This window comes from Puntigrus tetrazona, chromosome 11, assembly GCF_018831695.1.
Source record: "Puntigrus tetrazona isolate hp1 chromosome 11, ASM1883169v1, whole genome shotgun sequence".
NCBI lineage: Eukaryota > Metazoa > Chordata > Actinopteri > Cypriniformes > Cyprinidae > Puntigrus > Puntigrus tetrazona.
Genome location: NC_056709.1, coordinates 5,287,541 through 5,303,541, shown reverse-complemented (window position 1 = coordinate 5,303,541; position 16,001 = coordinate 5,287,541). Strand labels below are relative to the sequence as shown.

Below are 16,001 nucleotides of genomic sequence, written 5' to 3'. Positions count from 1 at the left end.
TGGTTTGCAAGAGAGAGTACTCAACAAGGAATTAAAGACGAGAACCGACAATTAAACAGAATCAAACTGGAACTTAAATACACACAGGAATTGACTAAATTAACAAGACACAGCTGAACACAAGGTCACACTGAACACATGGCACAAGACAAAACAACAACAAAAGAGTCCACATGTGTGACAACTACACATTTCTATTGTGGTTGTAGCTTGCTCTCAACAAAATGCATTCTTAGTCATGGGAAGTCAAAATTTGGTTCCTTTTGGTTCCTTTAGACATTACATATGAAAAGAATGATTACATGTGTAAATAATTTGCAAAACATTCTTAAGTTTTGCAGAATTAAATGCTGCCATTTACAATTTACAGGTTTTCTCAGAAAATCATTGTTTATTTTTGTTAAATGACTTTACTTCACCTCAATTGTCTGGCTTTTAATGTAAATTCACTATAATATACATGAATGCAGACAAACACAAAAAAATGTAGTTTAAAGTTGCATGAAAAATATAAAAGATTACAGAGTAAAGACTAAAAAGCCCTTAAATAAGTTAATTCATATATTTAAGTCATTTACACTACCTGACACAGCTAAGTGCGTTTAAAATTGAACTGGAAGTTAAGTGCTGGGCGTCCGGTCAGAGGAGAACTGACCCCAACTGAGTCTGGTTTCTCCCAAGGTTTTTTTTTCTCCATTCTGTATGCATGGGGTTTTGTTTCCCTTGCCGCTGTCGCCTCTGGCTTGCTTGGTTGGGGACACTTAACTTCTAGTGACTATCGTTGAATTGACTACAGAGACCGTCTCTGCATTTAATAAGAAATTGGTCACTTTCGTCACTATACATCCCTGTCATTATACTGTACAGTGCTTTGATGCAACCTGTGTTGTTAAAAGCGCTATATAAATAAAATGATTGATTGATTGATTGATATATGATAAAACGATTTTCTGTTCATTTTTTTGTATTTGTCTTTTTTAATGTAAGATTTTATTACACATTTGATTATATCAAATAAATCTAATTGAAAATCACATATTATGTTGAATAAACGGTATATACAACTTTACTTTTAGTTAATTATAACCTTGCCGTGAATAAAATGCATTAAATAAAACATGCATGATTCCTTCATATTTTTAACATAATGATAATACATGCCAGCTTTATCACTCTAAAAACTTTGGTTGGCATAAATCCAACACCTGTTTGAAGTATTTACCTGAGATAACTGAACTGAAAAGTTCAACTCTCTTCTCAAATGGTTTAGCATCGTTGTCACAGTCATCACGTTCCAAGAAAATACTTGGGAATATTTATCATTCCAGCATATTTTCTTGTCTGTCTGTACTGTGTGCTAAACATTTGATAAACATGTTTCCACTGAGACCCTGGGGTTTCCTTGTCTAATCTGGTCTCCACAAGAAAGCAGCTTGTTTCTACCTACAACAGCCAAAGTTTGGATTCCATCAGAAAATGTGAGCCAACTAGAGAACAGAGCTTAGAAAACTCCTCAAGGGTCAAGGATAGCAATAGCTAAGTTTCCATCCACCTATTTTTATGTGCATTTTGGAATGTGGAATATAAAAATGTAAACACCAAGATTTGCAAAAAATCTAAAAATGCACATTCAAAATTTATACGCACATTTGAGAAAGATAAACTTTTACCACATTAGAAAAATGTGGTAACACCTTTACCAAATAAATTCCTGCATGAACATCGAAAAGTCATGTGACTTCATGCTTTTGAGATGGGATAACTTGAATGATCATATTTACACAGTATCTATATGTTGTTATGGTCATTCTGAAATGAACGAGCAAAGTCTGTTGTCTAACTACTTCTGTATAACTGTCTTAATAAAAAGTATTTCTGTCTTACATCACTGCTCCCAAACAGCAGCATCTGCCTTCAAAAGCATTGACCACTTTTATTGCATTTCATCAGTTCATTCTTAGGTGGAAGTAGGCTAATTTGCCTATAACAAATCTAAATTAAATAAAAATTATAAAATTATATTCCAGTGCCTCCTATATTCTTATATTTAATGCCACAGCTTTCTAGGAAGTGACGTTTTGTTCTTTTGACTTCTTGGATGAAAACAGTGCTTTATTCGCATATGCAATATTTCAGTTATGCACATAAATGTAATTAAAATCTTTGGATGGAAACATAACTAATATTAATCCGTTTTGTTAGTTTTTTTGTAGAAAAATGGCAGATTTGGTGTTATGATTGGACAAATCACCTGTCAATCAAACTTCCAACATAAGTTCAATTGACCAAAAAAATGAAAGAAAAACACACTACTTGAATCTGCTGAAAGAGCAGATTCAACATCCAGACACTTACCATTAAATAAACATATAATATCTATATTTATTTAGGGATTCCAAATATTTAAATGACAAAAATGCTATTACGCTACCAAACATTTGTGATTACAAAATAACGGTTTTTGAAAACCATTGTATAATAATTGCACAAAGATAGCTACTGATATATCATAGAGATTTTTGGGTGTTTATAGTTTACTTAGCCCATCAATTTTGGTTTTATTCTCTAAAATATTTCCTTCTAACTTTAGCAGTGCTAATTTGGTTCTTTTTCAAACTACATCTAACTGACATGTAACCTCAAAAACACAAAAGATAATGAAATATTTCTTGAGCAGCAAAAGAGAATATTAGAAGGATATTAGAAGGATACTTTATACCTAAATTCCATCGGGTACATGGAAAAAAGATCCTTAAAATATGAAATGGGCCTAACAACATGATCTCCAGTAGCTTACTAGGAGTCAGTGTTTACTGGTATCCTGCAGAGTTTGAAAGCTGTATTTATAGCTCAGGGTCTCAGTGGTCAGATGTCCAGTTGATGACTTGAATGACCTGGTGTAAAACTGACAAACCAGTAACAATCTAGACGTCCTCCTCCATTAACTTCAACAGACCCTCAGCACAGGTTCAAAATCTCAGACGCCCTGCAGCAACCTAGACTCAATCAAATTCTAATAGTTCACTGCCATATCTAACTGTCCTGAGCGCATTCACATTGGCACCTTTTTCTTCTTCTTCTTGCTTTATGGCAGACTGCAGACTTACAAGTTCATTTCCACCGCCTGTCTCTCAAATGGATCATTGACACTACCTACAATCTCAGTTAGTCAATGGTCCATTTGAAAAACAGTTAATGCACTTAAGTCTGCTATCTGCCATAAAGCAAAAGCAAAGCTGTTGTTAATGCACTCAGGTACAGTTGCACATGTGGTGAATCAAAGGTAAAAAATCTAAATACTGTTCAGTTTCTTTCAAAGTTTGCTTAATTAAGATTTACAATAAATATTTTAACTGCTACTATGTAAGAGGACACTGCTGCAAAAAAGTTTGTAAAGTGTTTGTTCATATAGCATTAGTTTTAAAATAAAAGTACACAATACACCACATTTTATTGCATTTTGTGCATAACAATGTTATTTGTGCAGAAAAATCATGCAATTAACAAATTTTAATCCTATTTAATGTAATAAGTAGTTCAACTATTTCAATTACTTTTGTTATGTATCTAATCACATTTGATTACTTTTCTAAGTATCTAGCAAATGTTTTCAAATCATTTTCAAACATTTAAAGGAGGCAGGGTAAACAAAACTGAAACTACTGTAAAGAGATACTCAAAACTGAATACTACCAATTTTCTTTTCTATCAAAGTCCTTCACCTCTTAAATTAAGATCATAAAAATTACATTTTAAAGCACAGCCACCACAAACCTTTTGACTTTATCGTCTTTATCGTCCTAAGTAACCATTTAGTAGCTATGATGTTGTTTCTGAAATCAAATTGTGCAATTTTTAGTATGAACCATTAAATGCTGAATAAAACAAGCATGCAAACCATGCAATTATAAATATGTATACTTTTAGTTGGGCCGTCTGATCCATTCTAGTCATACATAAAGTCATGCAAAATCATTTTGACATGCTTTGATGAGTTAACCTTGCCTGTGCCAAGTTCAGTAGCTTTAAAAAGAGACCAATAAAACACACATTAGCCTCACATCAGTTGTTTAAGAGTAACAGGTATTTAAGAGCTTGAAAAGCATTCAAAAGCTTCTCTGGTGGGGTTTTACTCATCTGGTGATGAAGCAAACAAGGGAGGAACAGAAAGCACACAATCTCAAACACAGCCTTTGTCCTCACTGCTGAAACTACAAGATCAATGCCATAAATAAAATGTTAGGTGTTAGGAATGTTTTGGTTAATGCTTTGCTTAAAGCAAAGTAATATAATAATGATAATAATAATAATAATGTGATGAAAGATGCTGTATAAAAATATTATACAGCAGTATTGTATTACTATTTATACAATAACGTATCATGCATTATGTTTAATATAAATACTAAAACGGTATTTACTAAAAATAAATATGCCCGCATGAAATATCTAAAAATGATAACAATAGAAGACACTGCATAAATTATTATACAATATATTGTGTTGTATCATTTTATACAATAAGATATTTCATCTATTATACATATTAATATAACAGCAGCAAGAATAAATAATCCTCAACATTCGTGAGACTCGTATTTTTCTTCCAGATTGTCTCTTTTTCAGTGTCAGTTTGGCATTACAGAAGATATATGGGGTAAACTAGGCTTTCTTTCTTTTTTTTTGATTGTGGCTGTTAGTGTTTTCGTATGTGTTTGTATATCCCAACCAAACAATCAGCATCACTCTTAACGACACACACATAAGAAACTGCCCAGAATAAATGACCAATGGTTACCAGCTGTGCACATCTGACCCTGTTTTCAAGACACTGTCGGTTTCAGCAAACAAACTTGTTGAAACAATTAAGCAGAAAACAGACGAAAGCCACTAGGTCACACCACTTCCAACTACACTGACTGCATCCAGGGTCTCTGAAAGCCAATACGTAAACAACAACTTAGATGCTCATAATCTTGCTGAAAGCTGTGTAATTAACTGAATCTGTCTGCACCACTTTGATTACCCATGATTCCATTGAATGTGTTATCATTCTATTAAACAAAGAGAAGAGTACAGCAATTGAAAATGTAGGATGAGATTTGTGAAGAATTTCCTGTCGTGTGTAGATTATCACCAAAAACAACATCCTCCATTATTAGCATCCTCTCACTGGCTATGACTGCTGTTACAGATAAAATTCTTGGCTTTCAATACATTAGAGACAGCCTGAGAAAATGCTCTGTAGGTTGGAAACAATTTTTTTTTTAAACAAATGCTGTAAAAACTAAATAACTACACATTATATTTGCATACACAAAAGGTTTTTATATACTGTTGTTTTGTCCTTCCTTTCCTTTCCTTGTTGTAGTTAATAATAATAATAATAATAATAATAATAATAATAATAGTAGTAAATTGTATTAATAAAAATAATGCATGAAAAATATTATGTCATTAATAGTGTTAAATAAATAAATATAACTGAATTGTAACTTGACTGGAGTTTTTCCTCACGTAAATGCTGCAAAAACAATATAAATACACACATTTTCTAAAGGGCATACAGGAAAGCTTCTGATTCCAAGTGGATTCAAGGATTTAAAAATGTAAACCTTGTGCATTAAATAAAAATAAATAGTAAATAGTAGCCTAATAGTTGCCAATATAAAAAAAAAAATATGTATATATATATATATATATATATATATATATATATATATATATATATATATATATATATATATATATATATATATCTCATTGAAATTTACTTACCATACTGGCAGCTCGGACCACTGAATCCAGCCGAACAGTGGCAGAGTTGAGCAGACCCTTCTGTGCACCGACCTCCATTAAAACACACGCCAAAACTGCACGCAGCTGTCAGAGACACACAGACACAAAGACACAGACACTGATCATACTCCTTTACACCTGGAGGCTGACATGAGACATGAAAACATGTGGCTTTAGCAGCTGTTTCTCTGGTACTATTACCCTGTTAACACCTGAAGAAAAAACACTCTTATGCACGTATGCACTCTGCATGAGCTGCATGAATATCTTTTCATGATAACAGAAATCACCAAGACAAATACATTATTGCTGTCTATGTAAACTAAAACTATAAAAAAAAGTATTATTATTATTGTTATTTTTATTATTATTATTATTGCAAATACTGAAAATACAACAGAACAAGATAATAAAAATAAAAATAAAAAAATACTTGGCAGGATAAGGCAGACTTGGCAGTTATTTTATATATGTATATAGAGTATATTTAAAATAAATTAAACCATTTAGAAATGTTTACAAAAGCAAAAAAAAATTTAAATGAAAGCTTGTTTAAAATATTTAACATTTAATATTTTTTTTTACAAATTAATAAATATTTAACATTTTACAATAAATCCTAACAAATATAAGTATATAAATAATACACTTAATTATGTCAGCATGTGAAATTACACCACTATTACATATTTTTAAATGTGAATGTTGTCATTATCTTTATGTTATGTCAAAACATGAATATTGTTTTCAAAAAGCAAAAATCATTGTATTGAATTTTTAAGACAATAGAACAAGATTTAATAGAACAAGAAGTCTCTGATGACGACATATTGACAAGGGTGGGAACCCTGAATTTATCTCCAATTGGCTGCCTACAATGATTCAATTTGATTAGAGGAATTCATCCGACTCTTGATATGCTGTTCTTCCCACATGCAATCCTGCCATGTCACCGATAATACCCATGTTAATGCACTTTGTCATCCAGAATTCACCAGCACTCCGGGAGACTGTCTTCCGCTGAGAGACAGAGGAGGCTGACCTTGGGTCTGTGTTTGTACTGTGGAGCTGGTGGCCATATGCATCTAAAATGTCCCATTTATCATAAAAACTCCTTGCTATTCAACCTGTTCTTGAAAAAATGAATCCACTTACTACCTATTCCATCTAAGCGAAAAAAGAAATCTCCACCATTTGTCCCTGATCCAGATTCTGTTGGTTCGGCAGTCTGCCCCCCAAATTACCAGTACATTCCACGGACACAGCAGGGCACTGATAACCCAGGGGCCAATGCCACCCTCTTGCTGCTATCAGATCGCTTCTGGTGGCATGCTATGGCCAGGGATGTGAGAAGGTATGTCGAAGGATGTAAGGAGTATGCTTTGTCCAAGAGTCCATGTCATCTGCCAGCTGGAAAGCGCTGCCCATTACCAGTTCCCAACTGCCCATGGTCACACCAAGGAGTCAACATTATGACCGATTTACCTCCTTCTGAAGATAATACTTGCATACTTGCAGTAGTGGACAGATTCCACAAGTGTTGTTGCTTCCTTTTAAAGGGATTACCCCCAGTCCTGGAAACTGTTGAACTCCTCTTCAATCACATCTTCAGATATTATGGAGATTGGGTTTTGTAAATAAACTCTTAATTTCCTTTTGAATTTCCTTATATCTGAATATAAATAAAGCTTTGGCATTGCTCATATTATTACATAACACATTATTACATAAGATGTGCTGGAACTCACGATAATCAAGACAAAACATGATATGAATCTTTATAAACCCTGAAATACCTTCAACTCGAGTCTATTAAATGAAATCCACAAGGATTGTTGTGAGCTTCACTTAGCTTTAATGACCAATTGTGCCATGGACAGTTACTGCCTTTATTACAACAGACCACCCAGGACAGCAGTTAGGCACATTCCTGGTACTTCTTCAGGACGTTTCCTTCCCCGACAAAGACCTGCATTGCTCATAATTGCTGCTATTAGTGGTCAGTTCTGTTTTAAATCACTTTTCAGCAGCAATCACAATAGCTGGCCACTTTCTGCTTCCAACTTCAAATTCTGACTTTTGCTCCTTAAAGAAAAGATGAGTATTTTCAAGTGCACATTTTTTTAAAAGGGAAGGAAATCTCACTTATGCACAGAGGGCACTTCTAAAACAAACCAGAGTCATTAAGTCAAATGGTATACTTGAGAAACAAAGAAATAAACAGGGCTTCAGTGTGTATGTAGAGTACCCCAAAAGATCCCAACTGTAATTAGCTTCAAGATTAAGTTGCATAAACTTAGACTAGAATGAAAAACAGAATTTGTTTGTTGTCCCACTCGCAAGCCTGATCAAATTAAACCAAAGCAATTTTCCTGAAGTGCCTTAATGTGCGTTATTTTAGTTCCAGTTTTGCAAAGTGACGTAAATCTCAAGAAGAAAGCATAGAAAGACAAAAGAAAAGCTTTCTGAAGTTTAATCTAGTGGCTTGTAGAGAAAAAACAATGCAAAATGTTAAAAAATTATTTAAACTAAACATAAGTCTACTTTGTAAAGAAATAGGACAATCCAAAATTTTATTTACTAAAGATTTACCCATTAAATATACAGATTAATTTGTTTCTTCATTAGAACAGATTTGGAGAAATGTAGCATTACATCACTTGTTCACTAATGTACCCTTTGCAGTGAATGGGTGCCATCAGATTAAAATATTCAAATAGCTGTTAAAAACATCATAATCCACAGTACTTTAGTCCATTGGAGTTGTGAAAGTGAAAAGCTCAGAAATAATCATTAGTTTTTCATTTCAAAACATTGCTTATGGTTAAAATATGTGTCATCTATCCGTAATATTGCTTTCTCCAGTAAAAGATCATCTTGTCTGAAGCAGAGAGAAATATGCACAGATCAAGCACTAATTTTAAATGTGTGTAAATTACAGAATTTATTTTATGTATTATATTTATTATTATTATTGTACTTAACATAATAAATTACCTTAATAGTGCATATTGTTATAAACAGAATTTATAATATTTATATAAATCTTTAAATACATCTCTAAACTCATTTAAATTGCCACTGCTATTTCTGTAAATTCATATGTCATTAAAAAAATAATAATAAAAAAACCTGAAAAACTTATTGAAACTTCTGGAATTACATAATTTAATTATTTGAATTGTTAATAACTGTTTTGTTATTTGTATTAATTATTTAAATAATTAAATTCAATATTGTCGTAAATATAACCTATAAAAACAAATTGAATATCGTCTGGGATGACAGAGGTCATCAGAGACAAAAAGGTTGAGAACTGCTATATTAAACCAATTAGCATTTAGTGGGAAAACAAAGAAAAGCCATCACTGCACGCTTCCTTTTATCAAGCAGATTACCGAATGACAGCAACACCTCAGAGACAACCTTTTGACTCCTTAACAAGATCCAAACTGCCTTTTCTGCCACACACTTCACTGCCACTGCATATCCAACAGTCTTTCGATTGTCCATCCCAGCTGTCCAGGGAATCACACTGAACGAAAAGGTTATGAAGACAGACATTCTCTATGTGTGCCAGTCAGACAAGGATTTCTGGTTTGAGTATCAACTCATCAACTTGTGTTTTGTCCATGTTCAGTGGCTCAGAAAAAGTGATTAGTTTGTCCCATTTCTTAAAGTGCTTCCACGTCTCAAGTTGCAGAGATAAAAGCCGAGTTTGCGGGTTAAAGGCAACAGAAACTGACGCAAAATAAGAAAAGATGTTAAGCAGTGTACAGGAATGCAAGCTGAGTGTGTGTTAAAAACAAACCAAAAGGATCGGGGACGAAGCTTACATTTTTTTAGGTATAAAGAGCAGTTTCACCTTCTCAGAGAGACAAAGGGGTCTTTGAGGATTGTGTCGGCTCTAGTAATAAGACAGCAGAGAAAATCACAACTTGCAGGATAAACTGTTATGCAACTCTCAGTCATTCTGGCATGAGACCATTCGAGTCGCCATGATGCCTGGATAAAAAAAAACCCAAAAAAACAAACAAACTGTGGATGTCAACTTGATTAACAGAAGGATTCTGTTGATCTCAAAACCTGTTCTGGGAACTAGTCTCTTCATCTAAAAGGGAACAACAGACCCAATCTTAGTCAGGACAGATGCCAGGCTCGATTTGACAATGAACACAATGATCATCAACTCAACTAAACATTAAAAATACACCATGCAGGCACAAAACTCTAACTAAGACTTCGAAACAGCTTTGCCAAATTAACTTTCTGGAAAAGTTAGCTCATTCTGTTCACCTTCAAACACCATTGGGAATCCTCTAAATAAAAATAAAAAACAGAAGAACATTCATTTATTGAAACATCTGGAATTAAAGTGAAAGTTCACCCAAAATTAAAATCTGTCCTTAATTTACTCATCCTCAGGTCATTCAGGTGTCAGTGACTTGTTTTTTCTTCAGTTGAATCATAAGAAGATTATTGGCTGAAACCGTCAATGACAATTTATAAAATGCAAGTCTTTTTGAGAATCAAAAATGAATGGCTTTGACGATATGATGATATGAAGTCTTATAAAGCAAAATGATCAGTCTCTGTCTGAAACTGAACATTATTTGCCAAGCCTCAGGCAAATAGGAAAGTCTTCAATAAACTGGATCAATTCAATATATACGTATACACAAATATATTATTAAAGGGGTCATATGATGTGATTTTAAGTTTTTTAACTTTTTGTTACAAGCTGTTAGTGCATAGATAAGATACCTGTCTCAAAACCAAAAAGACATTCTTTATAAAAGTTATGACTTGCCTACACCCCCCTAAAAAGGCTCATTTAAACATGCCCCTACTTATCTATGTCACAGAGTGGGTTTATTTTATAACAACGCCCAAAAATATACACAAATAAAGAAGGCGGAACTATTATTCTCGCTGTAGTGTTGAAAAGTGAAACTACTTTGTGCTTCTAAAAGAGGACACAACTACAAATCAGTGGTTAAGTTGTATTTACAACACTGGTCCAGAACAGTTCAACCCAAATATTAGAGTACGTGCAGTGCCTTTTCCTGAACCTGGCAGCAGCCTATGCTGGCTGCGTGAAGAGACTATGGTGTAATTCTGCAAGGACAATCTGGCGCTTCTTACTCACAACCTTTAAGTAAGTTATGTTTTTTTTATTAAAAATATCTGCTACTTACTAGTGAACAGTAGTGCTGTTGTCTTTTGTCATTTCTCAGAACCACAAATGTAGACATGGAGTTAGGTTTCCATTTATTTTTCCATTTAAATTCAATATTGTCGTAAATATAACCTATAAAAACAAATTGAATATCGTCTGGGATGACAGAGGTCATCAGAGACAAAAAGGTTGAGAACTGCTATATTAAACCAATTAGCATTTAGTGGGAAAACAAAGAAAAGCCATCACTGCACGCTTCCTTTTATCAAGCAGATTACCGAATGACAGCAACACCTCAGAGACAACCTTTTGACTCCTTAACAAGATCCAAACTGCCTTTTCTGCCACACACTTCACTGCCACTGCATATCCAACAGTCTTCTAACTCACAACCTTTAAGTAAGTTATGTTTTCTTATTAAAAATATCTGCTACTTACTAGTGAACAGTAGTGCTGTTGTCTTTGTCATTTCTCAGAACCACAAATGTAGACATGGAGTTAGGTTTACACAATGCAATGCAAAGGGACAATTAAAGACAGTACTACGTCATGATAATGAGTTATTATGTCTCCTCTGGATGCAACAAATGCCCCGATTGTAATGTGTATTATTGTTTTGGTGTCACAGTGCCGGGAAGCAGTATCACATTATGATAAGGGCCGTAACATTTCCGGTAAATGCTGGAGGTATTGCTGATCACAACGCATTGGACATCAGGTGACTGTCAGGTGTCAGTGTGGTTTGAGTAACTAACCACAAACAGATTATTCCATTTATATTTAATGAATGCATTTAATGAAACGCCAAGGATTATGGTTTCAGGAAAAAATCAACTGTGTGGGTGTGGGGTGAGGAAATTAACAGTAAATTTATATTTTTGGGTGCACTGTCCCTTTTCAACTTCTCAATAAACTGGACAAAGCATCTTGGTATATCACTGTTTGGATTTTACCTGCTGTGAGTACATCATGGTCTAATAAGGGTCCATAGCTAGGCTACTCTTCATCAGGGTGCTTGTGGAAGTATGCAGATTATGACATTCCTATAAAATCCTAACAAAGCATTCCCAACTAGTCCATTTAGGCACAGGAAAACTCTTCAGAAAAGAAAAACCAGAGGGGCCTTCTTATTACCAGAACAATGAAAATGGTGGAACCCCACCTAGAACAGACAGCAGACGGGATGAGCTGCTGAAATAAACCGAGATCAGAGCTTTGTTGCTGAGACAAGCATGTTTTTTCAGTACCATTACTCATAAAGTTATACAGAATCCACAAGCAAAAGCATTACAGCAAATCTTGATACTAATTTCCTAATTTCACAGTGAACAGCGAGGACAACGGAAAGTACTACTTCAAGACTACTTCATGGTTTAACTGTCGCAAACATGTTAAATCATTACATGGACCTTCATGTTAGAGCTGAAACATTCTCTATTCCCTCTGTGTAATCTGGACACTTTTACACCACAGTAAATTTAATTACCTGTAACATGAAATCACTAACTTGATCTGTAACTTATACAGCTGCATAATCAGGCATCTACTGGCCAAAAAAAGGCCTCAAAATCATTATAAATAGAGATTTCAGGAATTGACACTCTAAGGCACATGCTTTACACAAGGGCATTTGTGCACTTTTTCAGTAAATATTGTGGTTTTGCATAGCATGGCATTTAAAGAAGACTTACGATACAGGCATCCAGCCTCCCCGTTGAGCTGTGACCATCCTGGACAGCACTTGTGAACCGTCTGGTGCTCCTGTCGATACACCTGTCTGTATGCAGTATAGTAAGCTGTTCTGTGGGAAAAACAGAAAGGAAGAAATCTTTCTTAATATTGTCTTACACATTCACTCTTTAACAGCAAAAATTACTTTTCATAAGACTATATGGTACAATGAGTAAACACACACACACAATAAGAATTCTTATCAGAAGTCTTCTTATAAGAAGTCTTATCTTTCAAATCTTGTCTATTTCTTTTGATGGATGGGTGTACTTTATTTTGCTTCAAAATCTGGAGCACCATATATTGTCATTATAAAGCTTAGAAGAGCCAGAATAGTTTTAATATAATTTTCATTTGAAAGAAGAAAATCATCTAGTATGGCTTGAGAGTAAGTAATTAATGGGTTAATGTTAATTTTTGTGTAAGCCTTGTCCTAAAAAACCCTAAAAATCCTAAATCCTAAAAAGGTATTTCTGCAAGGAAATCTATGGACTTGGCAACTTCGATTTAACTAAACATTTTTTAAAAATGAGCATGTTAGTGATGTCTTAATTATGACAGACAATGAGCCAGACAATGAACAATGAACCAAAATGTTGTAATTACATTTAAAAGTTAATGTAATGTAAAAACTTAACTTTGCTATATGTGCAATTTTAAATGTTTGCATAAAACTTTTTTTAAGTGTTGATCATTATATCTAAAAATAAAAAGCAGGTTTTTTTAAAAGAAGTCAAAAGTGCATATTGAATAGTACATTGAATAGTATTTGTTACACACTACATGCACCATAAAAGAAACCAGTTTACTGTTAAAAAAGAAAGAAAGTGAGGAAAAGAAAGAAAGAATGAAAATATCCATGGTTTTTACTTAGTTTTTCCATTTAGCTAAAGATTAAGACCTGTAAACATTCTTTATTAGTACACACAAGTCTGTCATCAGCCTCATCCTCTCTGTGAGCTATTAAAGGTGTGCGTTTGTAATATGTGTGTTTGTGGTTAGTGAGTGAATAAGAGATCAGGTCATGACTAATGTTTGTGGATGAGCTTCGATGTGTGAAAACACAAACATATGAGCCTATAATCAGCGACACATCTCTCTTATCCACCCTTTAATAATCCTTTCTGTGAACGTGAGATTCAGAGTTTCCCACTCCCTGTAGTTTACAGTCCTGCATCTTGGCTCCAGTCGTAACCCTGTGCCCTTTGTTTATAGCACCTAATTGCAGGGCCTGGGTCTCTCACATGCTAAGTATACGGAGCCGATGTGAGGGGAGGATTGTCAAAGTGTGAGCACAGGGCGTCTGCCTTCTGCCTTGTCGGTATGCAAGACCCTCTGGAGATGCCTGTCAAATTGCTGCTTTCATCAAGGCTGTAACTACACCTTACACTTAAAAGAGTCTGATTAGAGAACAAAGGTAGCCCATGAGAAGAAAAAAGCCTTTTTTGATGTTTCAGAAGGGAATAGTGTGGAGTGCACAAGGCATCATCAAAAATATAGAATATAGTGTATACTGCATACTATTTTTTTGTATGTGGAAAAAGTATGTAACAATACATATTTTAAAAGTATTATACTAACGGTTTCTGAATGACATTAAGGATATGGGTCTGAACAGATGCATACTGCACTCTGAACAGCATACACTATATACTGCATACTTTTTCAAGTATGTGAAACACAGTATGCAACAAAAAAAATAAAAATACTTTGCTACATTGTTGCCACATGACATTACAGGTAAGGATTTAAACAAATGCGACCTGCAATGCATAAACTGTATACTAATTTTACAGTACGTAAAAGAGTATGCAATGATAAATATTACAAATTATTACACATTAATTGCTGCCTCGTGCCTTGGATTTGAACAAATGCAAACTGCACAGCATATGGTGTATTCTATTTTTAAAGTATGTTAAACTGTTAAACTAATTACACATTTCAAACAATACTACCCTACATGAGGTGTTGCACATTATGGATAAAGATCTGAAAAGAATAATGCACACTGCACTTTTTAAAATATGTGAAAGATTATGCAAAAATAAATGTTTCTGAAGTATTCACGGTTTTCTCATGCCTTTATAGATAAACAAAATGATAAAAGAAAACTGCAAACTGAACAGCATATAGTGTATACAGCATACTGTTTTTTGAAGTATGTGAAAGATAATGCAACAATAACCATTTCTAAACTACTACACTTTGCATTATGGACAAGGATTCGAACAAATGCAAACTATACAGCATACAGTGCATACTATTTTTTGAAGTATGTTGAAATGAGTGCAACAGTAAGCATTTCAAACAAAACTACACTACATTGTTGCGGCATGACTTTAGGGATAAGGATTTTAACAAATGCAAACAGCAACACATATACTGTATACTATTTTTTCAAAACATCAAAACTAGGTAAGAATAAAAATCATTACATCATTGTAGTATGCATCAGAGATGCTTATTTTACATTTTTATTACAGTTTTGCATTACAAACATTTTTACTTTGGGCAGTATTTCTGTTTCTCCTACATACGCAAGAATTAATTTATGTGGAAAGTGTGCTTTCGTGAGTAACGCATGCTATATACTGCAAAAATTACAAGAGAAGCGGTTCATTTTCACTTAACTGACAATAAGTTTATTTTTACATAAAGATGATTTATGTAGTCAGTTTTGTCATTGTGTGAAAAGTCCCACCTCCTCTCGTAGCCCATGCACCATGACTGTCCTAGACATCCCTGTTTCCAGGCTTTAACCATCCGTGTGAAGGCCTGAACACATGGCTGCATCTGGGCCACAAGCTTCACCTCCTGCACAGCACACACATTAGGCCTGGAGATAAAAACACACTTCTGTTCACCTGCAGGTTCAGTCCTCGTCGAGCAACCTGAAATGAGACATTTTGAAAAAGAACCTACAATGTTTTGACATTTTGGTTCCAAGCCCAGATATTAATCACTATAGGTCACACCAATTCAAACATAGATTATCACAAACATTTATAAATTAGTCATCTGGAATTTTCAACCATCCTTCCATGCAATTTAATAAACTCAGAACATGGGAACAAGCTGTAAGACTTTCAAATACTTAGATGCTCCATGTCAGCATTAATATAGTAAGTAAATGCCAATAAATCATCTAAATCATCTCTGCACTAACAGATGACAAGATACACATGATTTACACAGCTTAAGTTCCCAAACTGATATATTCGTCACTCTGTAAAAAAAATTATATCCTCAAACATACTTAGGATTCTCAAACATACTTATGTCTGGGTTA

At 34.1% G+C, this 16,001-nt stretch overlaps 1 protein-coding gene across 1 annotated transcript in view; it reads right to left on the bottom strand.

Moving 5' to 3' along the window:
• Positions 1 to 16,001, bottom strand: part of megf6b (multiple EGF-like-domains 6b) — a 60,394-nt gene that overhangs the window by 43,291 nt on the left and 1,102 nt on the right. Inside the window, 3 exon segments of the mRNA XM_043252523.1 lie at positions 5,779 to 5,883; positions 12,670 to 12,779; positions 15,414 to 15,548. Of these exon segments, the coding sequence (XP_043108458.1) occupies positions 5,779 to 5,883; positions 12,670 to 12,779; positions 15,414 to 15,548 (350 nt within the window).